Genomic DNA, 21,176 nt, shown 5'->3' on the forward strand with positions numbered 1-21,176 from the left:
AGTATGTACTAATAGTTGGGTATAGGTCCATTGTTTGTGAGTATGTACTAATAGTTGGGTATGTGTCCATTGTTTGTTAGTATGTACTAATAGTTGGGTATAGGTCCATTGTTTGTTAGTATGTACTAATAGTTGGGTATAGGTCCATTGTTTGTGAGTATGTACTAATAGTTGGGTATAGGTCCATTGTTTGTGAGTATGTACTAATAGTTGGGTATAGGTCCATTGTTTGTGAGTATGTACTAATAGTTGGGTATAGGTCCATTGTTTGAGAGTATATACTAATAGTAGGGTATGTGTCTATTGTTTGTTAGTATGTACTAACAGTTGGGTATGGGTCCATTGTTTGTTAGTATGTACTAATAGTTGGGTATGTGTCTATTGTATGTGAATATGTGCTACATTTAGTAGTGGGATATTTGTCAATTGTTTGTGATTGTGTACTAATAGTAGAGTTTGGGTCCATTGTTTGAGAGTATATAATAATAGCAGGGTATGGGTCCATTGCTTGTGAGTATGTACTAATAAAAGGGTATAGGTAAATTGTGAGTATGTACTAATAGTAGGGTATAGTTTCATTGTGAGTATATACTAATAGTAGGGTATAGGTCCATTGTTTGTGAGTATATACTAATAGTAGGGTATTGGTCTATTGTTTGTGAGTATATACTAATAGTAGGGTATGTGTCTATTGTTTGTGAGTATATACTAATAGTAGGGTATTGGTCTATTGTTTGTGAGTATGTACTAATAGTAGGGTATGGGTCCATTGTTTGTGAGTATGTACTAATAGTAGGGTATGGGTCCATTGATTGTGAGTATGTACTAATAGTAGGGTATAGGTCCATTATTTGGGAGTATATACTAATAGCAGGGTATGGATCCATTCTTTGTGAGTATGTACTAATAGTAGGGTAAAGGTTCATTGTTTGTGAGTATATACTAATAGTATGTTTGTTTGATATCGATAGGATTGGTTAACTATATATTGTTCGTGTTTTATATCATGATCAGTGTTGTAGCAGATTCACAGAAGAAATTGATCTGTTACAGGAAATTCAGATTCATACTGGAATTCAGTGTTGAATAATGTGTCAATGGAAATGTAAAATACCGAATATTATATTGATATTATTCCAGAGAATAAAGCATTATATCTTCCTTATATTCGAAGAAAATGGCAATGTTTCTGCAAACTTAATATAAAGCTAAGCAAGGAAGTATGTCATTTAGATCCACTTATTCATACAACATAAGTTTGGAGATTTAGGCGAAATGAAACTGTACAGGAAATACGATCTCTTAAAACTCTTTACACAGCCAAATACTCCGGAATCAAAATATTAAAGTACCGTGTGCAAAAATCTGAAAAATAAAAGGAAAGTAGTCAGAACTGTGTAAAATATCAACACTTTTCAGTGGCCGATCTAAAGGGGGTTATGCGATATCATAATACTCCCTTGGTTGAATATCTTCACGAAATTGTTTTTGCCGTTTCGAGATCGAGCTCTTTACCCCCCCCCCCCCCTCATCCCTCAGTGCTTTCGCGGAAAGCGTAAAAACTTTTATAACACAAACTTTAGAATGAATTATGAATATGTACCTCCTATTGTTGAAATTATAGTTAGAGCAACATGACATCTCATGACTATTATTACACATATAGACAGAGCAACACGCCACCTCATGACTGTTAACACACTTATAGACAGAGCAACGCGCCATCCCATGACTGTTAATACACTTATAGACAGATCAACACGCCATCTCATGACTGTTAATACATATATAATCATAGCAACAAACCATATCATGATTATTAATACATTTATAGGAAGAGCAACACATCATCTCAAGACTGTCATACACATATATACAGAGCAACACGCCATTCCATGACTCTTCATACACTTATAGAGAGAGCAACACGCCATCTTATGACTGTTAATACACTTTTAGACAGAGCAATACGCCATCTCATGACTGTTTATACATATATATAATAATAGCAACAAGCCATATCATGATTATTAATACATTTATAGGAAGAGCAACACATCATCTCAAGACTGTCAATACACATATATATATACATAACAACACGCCATTCCATACACTCTTCATACACTTATAGAGAGAGCAACACGCCATCTCATGACTGTTAATGCGTAGCAACACACCATCTTATGACTGTTAATACACTTATAGACAGAGCAACACGCCACCTCATGACTGTTAATACACTTATAGACAGAGCAACACACCATCTCATCACTGTTGATACACTTATAAACTTAGCAACACGCTATTCTATTACTGTTTATACATAGCAACATAACATCTCATAACTATATAGGTACAGAAATAATCATGGCAACACACCATCTTTAAATTCTAATACATTCAGGGTAAGGCAACAATTATCAATAAAATGGTTTGGTGTGTTTTTAAATCATATGATAACTAGTAATTATTGATATTAACCATGTACAAATGACATTACTAATGATATGATAAATACTTATCATATGATAATAACCAGAATGAAACAAGGATTGGTAAGAGTACTTATAATGATGTACTATCAAATGCATGTATCAACGGAACTCACAAGTGATGTCAGAAATCACCTACCAAAAGTATCCATGATATAAGTCACTGAGTTAAAGTACACGAGATAGCTGTACTAACAAAAATTACAATTACTTATTACGAGTTCATGTTTTTAAACATTGGAAGGATATGTCTGCGCTGATTTATTCACTAAACATAAATATTTACATCATGTTTCTAAAACCCATTAGATAACTCATATCACGTGTCCCTTACATCTCCCCATTCAAAATTTATAATTTAACTGTATAGTGCTTCGCTAATTCAAATCGTGTCATTTTCACTTGCTTTTAATACAAACTTCCGACTCTTTAAGAGGTACGATGTCGACACGACTGTACAACTGTGAATTTTCTCTTCCTCTGAACATAACAGACTCTCTGTGACTCATCAGCGTATGATGTGTATGGTGAATTGAGAAATCAGGAACACCCATGGTAAAAATTATATTTCAAGTATCCTTAAGTAGGATCGGAATCATTGTCACTCTGTGCATGCGCGTGATCACGTGAACTGGGAAGAACAGTGATCAGTAATTACTATGCCTGATTGTCTTGTAAAAGCAGATCGAAAGAGTAGTTGAATATATGAAGATGTGATTCCTAATGTGTTCTAATGTGTGCTTAGACTGGCAGATGATCCTATGATATTAAATATATATCGTGTCAAAACTCTTTCTACACAAATTCCGACATCAACGGAATCACACGAAGTCTTCCGATTACAACGACGCTTTGTGTTGTTGTACACCAATGGCAATTTAAACGTGTAGCATGGGATAAAATACAGGGATTCCAGGTCATTCCGAAAGTTTCAGGTAATTATTTTCTAATATCACTCGAAGGTAATTATATTCTAATATCACTCCAATGTAATTATATTCTAATATCATCCAGGTACTCTTATTCTAATTGCATTTCCAGGTATTTATATTCTAATGTCACTTCCAGGTAATTATATTGTAAAATCACTTTTAGGTTATTATAGTCTGATATCACTCTCCGGTAATTATATACTAATATCACTCCAAGGTAATTAAATTCTAATATCACTTCCAGGTAATTATATTCTAATATCACTTCCAGGTAATTATATTCTAATATCACTTCCAGGTAATTATATTCTAAAATCATTTCCATGTAATTATATTGTAAAATCACTTCCAGGTATATTTATATTGTAAGATCACTTCCAAGTAATCACTCTTAATTCACCTTTGTAATGTCAGAGGATGGGTTATTTGATTTACTTGATGTACCAAAGATTTTTACCCAGCCTATACCAATCTCCTATGCTGTCATGTACAGCCAGTACTGAATGATAAGAGAGTAAGGTTATTGAATCAATGTCACCTCAGACTGTTATGTGTCTGTATAATATTTTATATTCCTGTACAGCCAGGAATGAATGATAAGAATGCAAGATTGTTAAAACTTCGTCACCTCAGACTGTTTTGTGTCTGTATAATACTTTATATTCCTGTACAGCCAGCACTGAATGATAAGAATGTAAGATTGTTAAAACATCGTCACCACAGACTGTTATGTGTCAGTATAATATCTTATATTCCTGTACAGCCAGATCTTCAAAAAATTTGATTTCTTTTTTTTAACAGCTTCATTGCTTTGAACACATATCATATGTTGATATTTTTATATCAATGTAATTGAAATGAGTCCCCTCAATGCGTTTAAAGAAACTATATATAGTGCGCATGAATACATGATGTAAGCAAATGAAGTGTCACAGGCGGTTGTACATGTGTATAAATATATCAACAGGGGTTTCAACAGCCTCGATTGAAGTCAGCATTTCGTAAATTCTATGGTCGTTATAACGATCTAGTTCGTTAATACAATCTCACATTGGGTCAAATGTTGTCTGACGTGTTTCATACCGATTGTTAAGCCGTTCTTGGCACACTGATTTTGACTGAGGATAACTCCGTTTACCTGATCAGGATATAGGGCTCACGGCGGGTGTGACCGGTTAACAGGGGATGCTTACTCCTCCTAGGCACCCGATCCCACCTCTGGGGTCCGTGTTTGCCCAACTATCTATTTTGTATTGCTTATAGGAGTTATGAGATTGCTCACTGTTCGTTATCTTCACCTTGCATCAACTACAAATAATAAATTAATCCGTAAACATGAAACAAATAGTGTAAGTAAATATTTTATAGTAAAGAAAGTAAATATCTCGGTTAATTTTCTGAGGTTGATAAAACATGGTAAATATGGATCTGTCACGACCGATTTATGCTCCCTGTTGAGGCCTCGTCGAAAGTTTGTAAAAGCTTAAATCATGTGACTATTTCTGCGGGAACCTTCTACTGTGAGATATAGAACACACGTCTAGTTTGTACATATCACAGTTCGTGTGTACAATTCTGACGACGCGGCATTCTTGTCCATGTCCATGCTACGAAGCGGTAATCTTCTCCGAATAATGTTAATTTCAGTAAAGCACGAGATTTTGTAGCAATAAAGTCTTAACAGACTCGACAATCTCTTTGTTTAAACTTCAAAATATCGAACGGGTGTTCGTTGCATTGTAATAGCTGCGAAACATGCCGTACCATTGTATGATATAACTATCTCATTGGTTATTATAAACATCATAATTATCAAAGCCAATAATTTGATCGATCGGTTCTAAATGAAGAACTCAAACATAACACTCTGAAATTTTGCCGTATCTAGATGGGTAAAATACATCAGTCGTTTACTGCAAATGAAACGTTAAAAGTAATCGCATATTCTCATACCCATTAAGATCGTGCAGAAAGCCGAGCAGAGAGAAATATTTGACATAAGCAGTTGCTTGTTACGGTATCGTAATATCATGACAGTTTTATTTTTTAAAGCACGCTGATGAATTTTAATTAGCTGTTTAATGATAATTGATTACAACATATAATATACGTATTAACCATCTTATACGTAATCCAGCAACGTAATCTTGTTCTTCATCTTCTTTCAACTATAGTCCAGTTGGATATGCGATTACTGGTGATGTTGATATAGTTGAAAATGGGGACCTCGAATCACTTATTCTAAAAGGTCCTAAATACAGAGAACCTCGGTCTTTTAATTGGCAACATAACTTCATTTCTATTATGAATTTTGTCTAGGATTATGCCAGACGATGGGCTAAATATGAGAAGAAAAAATTGATACATTGTCAGAATGGGTTAAAAGCATAAGAGGAATATTAAAATCTCGCATTAGCCATATTAAAACAAAAGTACGTACCATCTATCCTTCTGTATTTAGTGAACCAGAAGTGATAAAAGAATTAGATAGGTTACATGAGGAATATGTTTGGTTCCAGCTTGTAATAATATTATCTTTGTTTGGAGGTCACGTGACGAGCAAGTAAAGAACGGTTGTGTTATTTTTGCTCCGTCGTTTTTGACAGTCTCCGCATAATTATATGGGCTTTGCAAAACAAAATATGTGCCGTTTGTGTGCAACGTATATAGTCTGACTCAGAAAATTCTTTTTGTGGTGTTTTTCTGAATTTTTGTGTGTTTTATATTGTGTTTATGTTGTGAATACTGAGTATCTACTCACGATCAGCTCACGCTCTTAATCCAAGTGTGTTCGACCAGACGTGTACAACTCTACGTATGGCCATGGAATGTACACAAAAATCAGTGCACTTAAGAAACAGGGATATTCAGAGTGAAAAGAACAAATATATATCGGACTATGATATTGCAGTAGCAGCCAGTGCTATAGTCAACGATATTTACTGTGTGCAACGCGACAGAGACCTTTGACGAATCTATGTTTAGTCGCCTGAAAGCAAAATGCAGATTGTGAACACTGGTTTTGAACTGGGAAGTAGATCTATCCAGGTTTTCAATACTAACCCATATTCAGCAGGAACGGAAAATTCGAATGAGAAAGTGATAAGAGTGCTTAACAAAGGCCTACCAATATCTGTTGATGACAATTGTGTATTAAAAATGTTAGAAAAACATGGCATGGTGCAAAGCTCACAAGTGACATCAAGCTAGAGAAGATCAGACACCGCATTTCTCACAGGATGACTGATTTCCATAATGGTAACAGGTTCGTCTACACGTCTCTCATGGACGGGAAATTTCTACCAAGAACTACTACCTGTGCGGGTCTAAGATGTACCATCGTTTATAAGGGTCAACCTATCAGGGAGACAAAAAAGCAGTGTACTAACTGCTGGGCGGACTATCACTATAAAAACAATTGTGAGTATGAGGCATGGTGTAGGATCTGCAAGGAGCCAGGACATTCACCGGGATTCAAACAATGCAAACTATATTTGACAGAACAGGAGGACGTGGTGGCTTTTGCGGGACAACTTTTTCCCCACGGAGCTGAAGATTTTGGGGGCAACATACTCGTCTGCCGAACAAGCTTTTCAACACGTGAAAGCAATGCGTTCTGGCGATCTCAACAAAGCGGAATCCATAAGTAATGCAGAGATTGCTCTCGACGCAAAACGGATTGGAAATCAAGTCCTTGTCTCCGATGCATGGTTGGATTCTCGGGATGAAGTTATGAGGGAGATTTTAGAGTCCAAAATCAAGCAGTGTGAAGAATTCAGCGATACGCTTGGTAAAATCAAGAAAACCAACATCTTGGCCGAGGCAACGTGGGACACATACTGGGGAACGGGGCCAAACAATGTAGGGACCATTCATACCGTTATGCAGCGACAGCCCGGTCAAAACAAGCTCGGGCGCATGCTAGATAATCTGGCGAGACAGATGCAGGTACACATATCAAATTCGAAGCAGCAGAGTGGAACCCGAGCCAGCAACAAGTCTACAGTTCCGTCTGATTATAAATGAAAAATTAAAAGGACCGGGCTATTGGAAATTTAATGTCTTGCTGATAAAAAACCAGGTCTTCGTCGAAGAAATGAAAATATGTCTATCAAATTACACTCTCAATGAAGTAGAACCGCATGAATCATGGGAAACTCTAAAAAGAAACATAAAAATATTCTGTATAGACTTTTCAAAGAAAATAGATAAATCATATAAAAGTAAGTTAGCCTATTTACAATCGGAAATCAGAAAAATTGAGGAATTACTTGCGGATAATATTGACATGAATCAAAAAAGAAATTTAGAAAAGGAATTATCAAAGCTTGTAGATAAAAAAGCAAAAGGTGCACTGGTTAGGTCTAGTGCCAATTGGATAGAACTTGGAGAAAAGAATACCTCATACTTCTTAAATTTAGAAAAGAGAAGACAAATAAATAATGTAGTTAAAGCTTTAAGAGAAGAAACTGGTGATATCATACTCGATGATGATGACATACTAAACAATATGTGTAATTTCTATGAAACTTTATATAAAACAAATAATATAAAAACCACGGATGTCAACGAATATTTAAATGCTATAGACTTAGAATTCACATTGAAAGATAAGGAGAAAAATTGATTAGAAATATTTCTCTCACTCCAGGAATGCTCAGAGGCACTTTTAAATATGAAAAGCAATAAATCTCCTGGTATGGATGGAATACCACGTGAATTTTATCAAACATTCTGGGAAGAAAGAAAACAATATTTCTGGGAAGAAAGAAAACAATATTTCTATTGTGTTTTACAAAGTATTTTTGTTTTAAATACAATTTCTTTTACACAGAGATTATCATTGATTACATTAATTTATAAGAAAGGAGAGGACCAAAACCTAGAAAATTATAAACCCATTAGCCTTACCAACACAGACTATAAAATAATAGTTTTTGTATTTGTCAGGCGTTTACAAAACCTGCTAGATGATTTGATATGAATAAATCAAACGGCTTATATAAAAGGAAGAAATATCGCACTAAATGCAAGATTAAGTTTGGACATTTTTTATTATTGTGAAGAAAATAATCAAGAACTTATCAAGAACTTATACTTTTATTTTTAGACTTTCAGAAAGCCTTTGATTCAATTGAGTGGAATTTTATGTTTGAAGTACTGAAAAGATTTAACTTTGGAGAACATTTTATTAAATGGATTCACTTCTTATATGCAAATCCAATCTTCAGAATAAAAAATGATTGACGGATATCCAAAACCTGCATGATGCATAGGGGCATAAGGCAAGGATGTCCGGAATCAGCAATCTTGTTTCTCTTTGTGGCTGAAATATTAGGAATTTCAATAAGAAACAATCCCAGCATACATGGGTTTTAAAAAGAAGGAATGGAAAAAGACATTAAGATAATACAGCATGCCGATGATTCTACCCTTCCAATGGAAAATGAAAAGTCTTTAAAGAAGGCCCTCGAGGTGATAAGTAATTTTAGTAATATTTCGGTATGAGATTAAATATGTCAAAAACCGTATGCATATTAACTGGACCTTTAAAAACAGATTTAAGAAAATCCATAATGTTTATGTAAATGTTTCATGTGTAAATGCATTAGGTGTATATATTGGCCGTGATAAGGAAATGTGCCTGAGAAATAATTGGACAAAAATCACCAGCGATGTAGAGAAACTTTTTGAATGTTGAAAAACAAGAAACTTAACCATTTTTGGCAAGGTTTGCATAATTAATAGTCTTGTAATATCTAAAATTATATATATAGCTTCGATATTAAACCTACCAGATTCAAACATTATCAAGGAAATTCAAAGACTTGTTTACAATTTCATTTGGAATAAGAGAGATAGAATAAAAAGAAATACATTAATTGGAACTACAGTGTGTATCATTAGTGGAGGCATTGGAGTTGTAGATATCTTATCAAAAATTTAATCTTTAAGAATATCATGGATTAAGAAAATATTAAATAAAAGAAATCATTATACCATTTTGTGAATAGCATATATTTAGAAAATAATTATGATCTTGACTATTTAAGTAAAACTAATATCCCTAATATCAAACAGTATGGGATAATGGATGGATTTCCTTTGTTTTACAAGGAAATGTTCGCATTTTGTAATGAATGCAAGGGTAGTAACAGACTAGATTGTTTGAACAATATACTAAGGGAACCATTATGGAGAAAAATATTGTGGTATTTAAAGATAAACCTATATTTCTAAAATCTTGGCTAAAGAGTGGTCTGAAATACGTGAATGACGTAGTGGATGAGAATGGTATTAAGCCGATGAAATGGTTTGCAGATAAATTGATTTGCAAGAAAAACTGGATTTGTGAATATAATATTGTAAGAAATGCCATAGGAAAATTACTACAACCTTTCGATGTTCAAAATATAATATATGAAAATGTACATATAAAATATAATTCATACTTTCTACTGCTAAATCACGGAATTGTACGTGTGAAAGATTTCTCAAGTAAAATGTTCTATGATATTTATCAAGATAAGAAATTTGTACCTCCTCTACACCAATTTTTTTATTCTAAAAGCTTCAATGTTTCAAAACAGTCTTGGAGTGCAATATGTAAACAAAAAAATATGTAATATTTTTGATACCCACATTGCTGATTTCAATTTAAAGTTGTTGAACAATCTAACCAGCAACCGAGTTATGTTAAAGAAATGGAAAGTTACTGATACGGATTTATGTTCACTATGTAAGGAAAAAGAGGATAATGAGCATCTGGTACTGAAATGTAAAAATATTTGTGACATTTGGAAAAATTTTAAGAAAACATTGAATTTTCAAGATTCATATGAAAACATTGTTCTTGGGGGGGGGGGGGGGGGTCAATAAGAAAACAATCTTTTTTAAATAATCTTTTATCACTAATTGCATGTAAAATTTACAAATATGAAATGTATTGTAGGATACTAAACAAAAAAGAGCAATCTTATGACATTCGAAATCATGTAAAGGGAATCCTTGAATTCAATGTGTCTGTATACAAAAGATTAAACAAAGTATAGTTTTCGTATATTCTTGATAGTATTGTAAAAAAAAAAATTATAATCTTATATATCTATATTACAAATTGTATTACATACTATTTTTGTCATGTAGAAATAAAGTAAAGGGAAATGATCTGCCTTCCCCTTTACATGACTACCCAGGGTCAAAATTGACTTTTTGGAGTGTGAGAAGGGCCCTTTGGGTAGTTGTCACGGAATACATTCATATCCTCTAGAAATGATGTATTTATATTTGTATAACTTTGTTCTCATATAATTTTATATAATCTTGTATTTCTCTTAGTTTTTTTCTTCTTCTACATCCTGTGAGATGTAATAGGGGATATATATTGTTATTTAGGTGGATCTTAGTCAGGGCTCCATCCCTGGCAGCTTTCCACACTTTTTTCTTCTTCTATCGTTTGGTCTATTTGTTATATGTCATAGTGATAGGTCTGGGAAATAAAAATGTCATAAGTAATAAAAAAAAAAAACAACAAAAAACATTATCTTTGTTTGTAAGGCTCATTATTACAACTGTATTTTAAACGAACTTGGCATTAATTCCACTTTTGGTAATCGTACTTATACTCCAACTGTCCTATCAAAAGATGAAATTCTTCAAAACCATGCTGCAATTTTAATCCAACTTTCTGTTTTTCACCTACTTGCTTGAAAGATATGTTAAATTCAGGCTTGGGTGGAAATTCATATCTAACACGTACCTTTGGTTTCATTGGGTCACCTGTTGTTTGAACTTTAGGTGTGCTAGAAATGGGTAAACTTGCTACAAAATTAAGCTTATTATCCTTTGCTGAGGACACCGCCTTTTCTTTTTCTTTGTTTCCAGCTGACATTTTAATTTGATTAGCAATGGAAGTATTTATCAACACTCTTGACCGACTCTACACTCAACAAAATCCACATAAAACCAACCAAACAAACAACTAATTAAATCAACTGTCCACCTCAATTGACAGTCATGCAGGTGGAAAACACACTGGACCCACAATGTGAATAGAGACATCTTACTGGTGAACCAATATGTCGTCGATATCTTTCTATAATCTTTAAAAATATGTACAAGATTTTGATTTTTTCCCCTCTTTTTAGTTATATTTCCTTAAGGAGGTACTCTACATCGTCATAATGACGGACTTCCTTTTAAAACATGGTGGATTTGTTTCAAAAATTCTTGTATAGCTGAGTAGCTCAGTAGGTTAGCACGTCGATTGCTGAACTGTAGATCGCGTGTTCGAGTCCAGCAGGGGTTTTAAATATTTCGCAGATTACTTTCAACTAAAATTGTATATTTTGACTAAATAAAGTAAATTTGAAAGTTTTGAATTTCAAAATATTGTATCCTCCTCTTTTCATCTATATCAAATTTCTCTGGTGTAGCATACCTCCTTAAAGCAATACTCCTTCACTCCACTTTCTCACTAATCTAACACTCAGTAGTCTGTTTTACTGCACAATTGTTAGTTCATTATTAGTTAATTAACTTCATGCATATTAGCTGGAATGTGGCTGCTACCTTTAACTGATACAAGTTACACCTGCAACACAATTTCTGTAAGTTAGGGTTAGGGTTAGGGCTAGGGTTAACCTAACCTAACCCTAACCCTAACCCAACCCAATCAGCTTATTTAAAAAAAAAAAAAAATTCTTTGTGTTTGGTAAATTTCACACAAATTTTAGATTGGTAATCAAAAACATCTAAAGCTAGATAATACCTTCATTAACAAAGCCTAATAAATGTAAATCTCCATATAACGCAAGTTCTAAAATCACACGTTTGCTATAAAAAGAAAAATGACCTGAGACGGGAATTCCCTATTTTTCAATACACACTATGTTATGTAACATCGATAAAGCACAAAAACATACATACATGCAAAGCTTTCTTTTGTACCGGCGCGAGCGGGATGCGAACCCGCGCCGACAGAGGTGAAAGGCCGTGTGCTTTGGAGCACGATGCTCTAACCACTCGTCCACGGATTCCCTTGTAACATCAACAAAACACGACAAAGCACAAAAAACACACATACATGCAAAAGGAAACACTACAATTGTAGACAATATACATACATTGTACACAAAAAATACACAAGTAACAGTGCACATATAACATTCAGCTTACAGTACCTTTACACTGGCGGATTTACACATGTAGATGGGCGTGGAGGCGCACATACCCTAAAATTTTCAAAGTTTAGGTTACAAATCAGTGCGTACTATGAAAAGAGGGAAAATCAAATCATACCTATAATGATTGTTTCTAATAGGTGAATGTCAAAATACATAACGTCCCTAACACTGTCACTTTCGGGAAACCTGTGATTGTGACGTCATGTTTTCATGCCGATAAGTTATAGGCCAGTCAATTCAATAATATGTCAAAAACAAATTACAATGAATCAATATGTACTTTATTATATCTGTCATATTTTATGTGAAATCAGTAAGCATTTTCCCTTTCATGGACTATCACATTGATTCCTGCGTCACAGCGACAACATACTTATTTTCACCTGACAGTCACTTTTATGAAGGTCCATGTCAAGGGTTAAAGGGGATATACCATATCTAATAATGTGGCTCAAATATTTAAATTTTCGTCTAGATTTACCCTGATGCACTACACGTCGGAGATAATGTTAGCGCGACATTATTGCATGGAAATAAAAATAAGTAGAGTATTTCTGTTGTTGATACTTTTCTTACAATACAATATAGTACTTTTTAAATCTTAAAAATTGTTTTCTCTGTTTACAAGTTTAAGAAACAGGGATAAAAAAAGTTGCAATACTGTAGAGGGCCGTGGTGATGGAGTTGGGTTAGTTGGACGTAAAACACATGAATGTTATACACGTTCTATTTAGTGATGTTGTCTAAGCCCAAAAGGGGAACTTTTTGTTAATAGTACTTTACGTAAAACAATGTTCTAGTTCATTACTAAGTGTAGCAAACACGAAACAAATCAAACAAGAGGTACTGTGAGCAATGCTCACTAAGAATACCCCCCTCCCCCTCCCTCCCCCCCCCCCCCGCTTACCCCAATCTCCCAAATAGTGTTGTTAATAGGTATAAATTACCTCTTTCTTGGGTGTAAAAATATGGTATGCCTTTGTAGAAGAAAATGGAAGATATAATCAGAACACAAATCCATGACTGTGTCAAAACCCTATAATCATTTTTGACCTTTAGGTCAAAGTTCAAGGTCAAATAGAGGTCATGAAGGTACTCAACACATCGTCTCATGGTGATTCACCTGTGTGCCAAATATGGTATGCCTAAGTCAAAGAAGAAAGAAGTTATGACCCGGACACGAATCTGCACAGACAGACAGACAGACGGACGGACGGACGGACGGACAGACAGAGTGATTCCAATATACCCCCTGAACTTTGTTCGGGAGTTTATAAAAATAATTGAAAGAGTTTCCGCTTACTGTTACTGTGTGAAGGAGTTTGGGTACTCTTGGATATATGTATAAATAGACATTATATCTTGCTCTGATATTGTACACACATAAATGAATAATTGTATAGAAATTCCGAGAAATTTACTGATGATATATTTTGCCTCATTTTAGTAGTGTTGATAAAGGTGTGTTTCTGTGTTGTAAGAAGTGGTGTAACTTCACCTATGAAGGTTAATTACAGGGCGGATGCAGGAATTGCGGTTACGAGGGACGCCACTTTATGAGGCAGGGCGTCTGGGGGCCCCTTAAAGCTCCTGGATTTTACAGGGCTTGGAATATGTCTCGTATCAATCATTTGTATTATGTTCTATGATTTTTAATAAGGTGAAATTAACAACATGATGCAAATTTAAAGAGTTTTTTGGAAAACATTAAGTTCTCCCAATAAAGTAATTCAAGAAATCAACATATTTTTTTCTTTATTTTCCGGGAGTGGAAGAAATTGTTGTTTCTTTCATATTTCACTACATTTTCCTATAATGTATTGACACATAAAATGTATTAGGCTTGTCTTGCGCAGTAAGAGTATAAATATGAATGAAGGTCAATTCTACGTCACGAGTGCTGGCATGGAGCTCCGATTAGGGAAACTTCCCGCTTCGGTGCAACACCCTCTTTATACAATTGTACACGACTCGTCGTTGAAATCGTAATTCACCGTCATGCATTGACTCCAGTTGATTAAAGCTTTAGGAGAGAGTCAATTATCAACTTAAAAATAAAATTCATAATGCATATTTGTTAACTAAAACTCAAATCATGGGGTGAATAATACGAAATTATTTGAATCATGAGTTCACGACATAAAAATATAGACTTGTGTGTGGATTCCAGTTCAAAAACTTTTTGAGTCAGGTTGGGGGAGGAGGTTGAATGATCCATGACGCAAGTGCCTGTGGTTTAACATAAATGTATTCTAACGAAGTGTACGTCAATGTATAATTTAAATCAGTCTCAATAATGATAAGGTAGATACTACCCCAGGTCCTGTTTCCAAATATATTAATAACAACGGTTTGATTTTTGATATGCCATTTGGAGCGGCGGGAAATTAAGGAGGCGTTCTGGTTGTATATATTTGAGTATAAATTATCAACAAAATGATTACTGAACGTTGATTACTAAGGCCTTCGGACGATAGCATATACTTTAGTGTTTTTGCAGCTAATGCACATGATTGGATACCATGGTGTACAGCATTCTCGGAGTTGTTTCAAATTTTATTTTACGTTAACATCCCTGATAATTAAAACTTTTTACACGAGTAATAAAATGTGTTAAAACAATAATTTACAGGTATCTATATCTTTTATTTTGTGGACGAATTGTATGTTACAAGAGTTCCATATGTAGTAATTAGGGCTATAGATCAGTCGTTAGAGCACCTGACTAGTAATACAGGGGTCCCGGGTTCGATTCCCGGTCCAGCCAAATATTTTCTCCTCCCTCCTATACTACATTTGGTGTCGTTGACCACCCCTGGTCTTACAGGTGAAGGTCCTGTCAGGGCGAGAAAAATCTGGGGTGTCCCTCTTCGAGGCCGAAGATTATTTAAGGAGGGAGGAATGTAGTAACTAGGGCTATAAGGACCATATATATTGGCCTGGATAGCTCAGTGGTTAGAGCACCTGACTAGTAATGCAGGGGTCCCAGGTTCGATTCGCAATCCAGCCAAAGATTTTCTCTTTTTCTCGTATTTCCTATATATATTACACATGTATTGTGTCACAAGTAGCCTAGAATATATTTGAATTCATTTTACATGATAACATCATTAATAAAGCTTATACTTGCAATGTTTTGATTATAATTATAAGATTGGCAATAATTAATGCAGCTAATGTTCAGATTTTAATTTCTTTGCAAGTATGTTAAAGCTGACGTGAATTAAAATATACGTTAACATTTTTCATCTTATCCGCCATATTTCTCTTAGGTAGCCTAATTTACTCTACCTGTCTATACCCCAAATGTGATTGTCACACCAGAGTGATTTTTCTAGGTGGACTCGACCAGTGCACATCTACGATATTAATATAAAGTGAATGAGAAATAAATAAAATCACATTTTAAAACATCATGCTCTGCTCAAAATTAGAAAATATTCATTGTTTACCAATGAAACATTCTGAAAGTTTAGATAATTTAGACAAAAATTTAAAAAAGTTTCGCCGCCTACCTTCGGGTCAAATTTCAAAAGTTAATATATTTTAAATTATTTTTATATCATTATAGATAGTCATATGACTTTTCATAAAAGTTTACTTATTTGACAAAACAAAGAGAGATAACTCTATAATTTGGGTTAAAATTAAGTATTGCACTATAGGAATCAATGGAAAACGGAAAATATTTTTAAAACATCACCCCCGTGAAACACAAATTCCTTTTTGCAGGTATTATACATTGTTATTTAGGAAAACTTTAACTTAAACCTTTGTTGTTTCACGAGGACACAAGTTTACAGACCAAAATAGTGAAAATGCTCATTCTGTGATCTACTGAAAATGATTTTAAAGAGTGAGAAAGGAAGACTAACAATATTTTACTCTATAGCATAAAGTAATTTGACAAATCAGATGGTCCTTTATTGATATCAATAAGCATTTGAAAGAAAATGACGTTTTAAATCCCGGTTTTAATTAACATAATTTTCTACCTAATCAAAAGGAGTAGAAATTAAGAATAATTATATTTAATCAACACTGGTAATAAAGTTAATAATCAATTTCTAATGGATTTTACTTTGCATTTAAAAAATATCATTGGCAAAATTACAAAGCTTTTTAAACAATATGAGTTGATAATGTAGGCAGGAATCCAGAGTTAGCGTGCGTAGTTCTTTTCCGGATCAGTGGTTCTTGAGAAGATTATCAAATGACATCACCCTGTTTTGGGTTTTTTCTGATTATCTTCCCTTTAAAGGGGTGTGACTCTTGATTTGAACAAACTGAAACCCCCTTCATCCAAAGATGATTTGTGTCAAATTTGATTGAATTGATCCTGTTGTTCTGGAGAAGAAAATCAAAATGTGAAAAGTTACCCCGACGATGACAACATACCCTGGACAAATTTTGATTAGGAAAGCTTACTAAAATGGAGAAGTAGAAAAGCAAAAATGATTTCGGAAGACTAGAAATTGTGCAATCTCGGGTGACCGATAAAATCTATACCTTCTTTTTATTTTTTACAACTTGGAAGACAACCCCTTATGACAGTAGAATATATTAAAATCAATGTCAGAATTCTTTAGAATCTTTCCAACGGCAATCCTATAACCCTGCAATGTGTAAATGAGACAAAAACACCCCGAGACATTTAGTGTGATCTAATAGCAGGATGTCCCAATATTATCTCTGTATTAGCAAACTATGTGGTTCAGGTGGGCGCTGTGATGCATGGGTCTTATACATCCTGATCAAGCTCTTTAGTTAATTAGTTATTACTCCGATGACATGTGTGAGGAATATATTTATCATATATACATCTCATCCCCCCTAAGACCAACGATCTGACACATCGATACATTTTTAAACACGGTATTGATTTGATATTTTCGATGCTCTAAATTCCGTGATTATAGAATTCACTGTTAAGACTTTTTGTGATAATTCAATTACAGTTAATGATATGTACAAACACATTGGATTCACACAAACAAGTTTTCATTTTGGTTGTTCATGTTTTGTGGTGATACAGATCTTGATAGTAAGTAAGAAGTCGAAAACTGTTCAATATGTCAGATATCGAATGGTCCGGGACTCTTCTAGGAAGTTTGTGCCTTATGACTAAAGCATTTTACCAAAATTACGTTGTATACTACCTGTAAGAACATTAACAATACCGAGTTTCAGATTTTGAAATTATGAACGACCTTTCATTTCGTCTTTGTCTTTGTTCAACTATTCAACAAGACGGATTACAATTGCAGTCCCAAAACCATTATCTAATTTTCAATGAGGAGAGAGATCATTTGATATGTTATACAAGGAACATTTCATTTGGAACTCCAAGTGACTTCCTAATGATCAAGTTTTGTTTACTGCACATGAAATCAAGAACTATAGCAGAACTAATGCACGCAATTACCCAAGTTCTCATACCCATTTGAATATTCAATTCAAGTGCGGAATAAATCAAACACGCATTTAAAAAGTCCTTCCTCTATGCGATATTATTTCATTGTGGTTTCCCGCGCTTGCGAAGGATTTCAACTAGTTGTTTTGTATATATTTACAGCTTGTTCCTCGAGAAAGGTCTGAAGGTTCTCATCTAAGGTTTCCTCTTTCTTTTTTATTTCTTCTAACCTTGTTTTCAACTGGGGGTGGGGGGTAGGGTCTAATTTAACTTTTGGTGTCATCCGTTGCATTTTCGCTGTTTCTGTTTATATAGGTGAAATGGGGAACAGCAAAAGTAACAAAGGCGATTGAGGGAGTGATGATAAAGACGATGATACAACGGGCAGAAGAAAAACATCTGAATTTGAGGTCAAGATCGTATCTAAACTTTTGCGGAGGATCGGTGAAAAAAGTTTAATTCCTTTGTTTTCCCAACAACGCATCACTATGGAGATATTAATGGATCTAAATCATGCAGATCTTCTTGAAATAGGGATCGACATATTTGATCAAAGATATAAGATATTGACTGAGGTAGCACGACTGAAGCGAGGTAAATACCTATTGATATACTTAAGGAACTGTGAAGTCGTTATGCATGAGCTAAAACGTTTCCACCATAGTTAATTTCCTCACATACTAATCAAACAAGACAAGGATAAAAAATTGAGAGACACATATAATTCCATCCTAATTCCAATAGTCCCCACCTATTGATCTTTCACATTGCATGAACTGAGGAAGTTTTTGGGACATTAACACATTAACCGCAGACAAAACAGTTAGAAATGTAAATATTAGTATGCATGGATTGCTAAATCCAGAAATTATATACATGAATAAATGAATAATAATGATTTTATTTTACGTTACCTAGAGAGATATCTAATATATATTTCATGTCATTTCCGTCATAAACAGTTTCTGGTCATTGTTCTTGTTGAATACTTCACAACACATTAAAGCAGTAAAAGTTAATAGAACACGTGATTTACTGACACAAAGTATCCAATAACGGTAATCTTCTGTATGTTTAACCCAGACACATATACACTTATCATTTAATGGCCTTTCTATCATAATGGTAATGACCATTGATTGATCCTGTTGAGGTACTCACAAAGGAAGGGAAGGAATGCTTGATGATATAGAAATACAAACGCTTCGAATTCGCAATATTTGCAATCTCGTGTGTGTTTAAACAGATCACTTAACATTGCAGAGAGGGGACAGAGAAACACAAGTTCTCGATGTAGAATACACCCCTTCAACACCACGTGTCCCGGGCGAAAACGGAAGCTGGAAAACCAAAATGTTATGGCAAAGAAAATGAGATTAGGGGTCAGAAATGGTAAATCATAACTAGATGTTGTAAAGACAGTAACGCACACCTCTAGGCGTTATACAATTTTACATTATACAATGTCTTTCTTATGATAACTCTATGAAAATAGAGTATATGTTATTAGAGGTGGCGGGAGCTTGCACAACCATAATTCTTGTATATAAATTGTTGTTATTGTTGCTCTTCAGAATTTTTCATTCATGTGAAGATATTACCAGCTGTATTTGAAACACTGCAAATTTAGACCAATTCTTACCACTCAGGGTCGTAACTGTAGGGTTTTTAGATAAACTTTGTACACCTTTCACGACATGGGAGCTCCATTTTTAGGTTATACCCTAAATATCAATGATATTGATTTCTGATATATTTCGATTGGCGAAAAAACAATCATTACCTTCTATTTGGCACGTGAAATACCCCTTACTGCTACGACCTTGAGCGCTAAGCATAGATCTAAATTTTTATTACTACACCTACAGCTGGTGACGTCTCAATGGGAGTGAAAAATTCTCGAGGAGACGTGAAACAAACAACCAAATTACCAACGATATGGGCTCTTTTCTCTTGTTGAATAATTCACAAAACATTAAAGCAAAAAAAGTTGATAGAACACGTGATTTACTGACACGAAGCAATGCTGCAATCAAATAACGATAATCTTCTGTATGTTTAACCCAGACACATATACACTTATCATGTCATGCCATTCTATCATAATGGTATCGTGATGGTAATGACCATTGATAGATCCTGTTGAGGTATTCACAAAGGAAGGGAAAGAATGCTTCATGATATAGAAATACAAACGCTTCGAATTTGCAATATTTGTAATCTCGTGTGTGTTTAAACAGATCATTTAACATTGTAGAGAGGGGACAGAGAAACACGAGTTCTCGAGGTAGAATACATCCCTTCAACACCACGTGTCCCGGGCGAAAACGGAAGCTGGAAAACCAAAGTGGCATGACAAAGAAAATGAGATTAGGGGTCAGGAATGGTAAATTATAACTAGCTGTTGTAAAAACAGTAACGCACACCTCTAAACGTTACACGAGTTTACATTATACAATGCCTTTGTCGTGATAACTACGAAAATAGAGTATATGTTGTTAAAGGTGGCGGGGAGCTTGCACACCCATAATTCTTATATATGAACTTTTGTTTTTGCTCTTCAGAATTTTTCATTTATATTAAGACATTATGAGCTGTATTTGAAATACTGCAAATTTAGACCAATTCTTACCACTCAGGGTCGTAACTGTGGGTTTTTAAATAAACTTTGTACACCTTTCACAACAAGGGAGCTCCATTTTCAGGTTATACCCGAAATATCCATGATATTGATCTCTGATACATTTCGCTTAGCGAAGAAACAATCATTACCTTCAATTTAGTTTTGACACAGCCACGCGGTAGCTCACCTAACCGGGGGTCGTGTCAAGGCCGCCCAAACCCAACATAGGGTAGTGATTGTTCCTTCACAAAACGCTCAGCATTTAGAGGTGAGAATCACGGTCTTAGGGATAAGACCTTGAAAACGGACGTCCCGTATAGCGACAAGCGTTGGCACGTGAAATAACCCTTATTGTTACTATCTTGAGCGCTAAGCATAGATCTAAATTTGTGTTACTACACCTACAGCTGGTAACGTCTCAATAGGAGTGAAAAATTCTCAAGGAGACGTGAAACAAACAACCAAATTACCAGTGATATGGGCTCGTACTCATGACCTCCCAGTTATGCAGCGAGCACTGTAACTGAG

At 34.6% G+C, this 21,176-nt stretch overlaps 1 protein-coding gene across 6 annotated transcripts in view; it reads left to right on the forward strand.

Annotated features, from left to right (window-relative positions):
• LOC125678759 (uncharacterized) overlaps positions 1–21,176 on the forward strand; it is a 58,777-nt gene that overhangs the window by 14,016 nt on the left and 23,585 nt on the right. For 2 of the 6 annotated variants that reach the window (XM_056150612.1, XM_056150613.1), the window contains exons 2-4: positions 18,341–18,619; positions 19,289–19,417; positions 20,283–20,411. In XM_056150612.1, the coding sequence (XP_056006587.1) occupies positions 18,514–18,619; positions 19,289–19,417; positions 20,283–20,411 (364 nt within the window). In that variant the 5' untranslated portion in view covers positions 18,341–18,513. Of the gene's footprint in view, positions 1–923; positions 3,431–18,340; positions 18,620–19,288; positions 19,418–20,282; positions 20,412–21,176 lie in introns of those variants that run through there. The other 4 variants (XM_056150611.1, XM_056150614.1, XM_056150615.1 and 1 more) reach the window with 4 other exon arrangements.

Source organism: Ostrea edulis, chromosome 9 (genome assembly GCF_947568905.1).
Source record: "Ostrea edulis chromosome 9, xbOstEdul1.1, whole genome shotgun sequence".
NCBI lineage: Eukaryota > Metazoa > Mollusca > Bivalvia > Ostreida > Ostreidae > Ostrea > Ostrea edulis.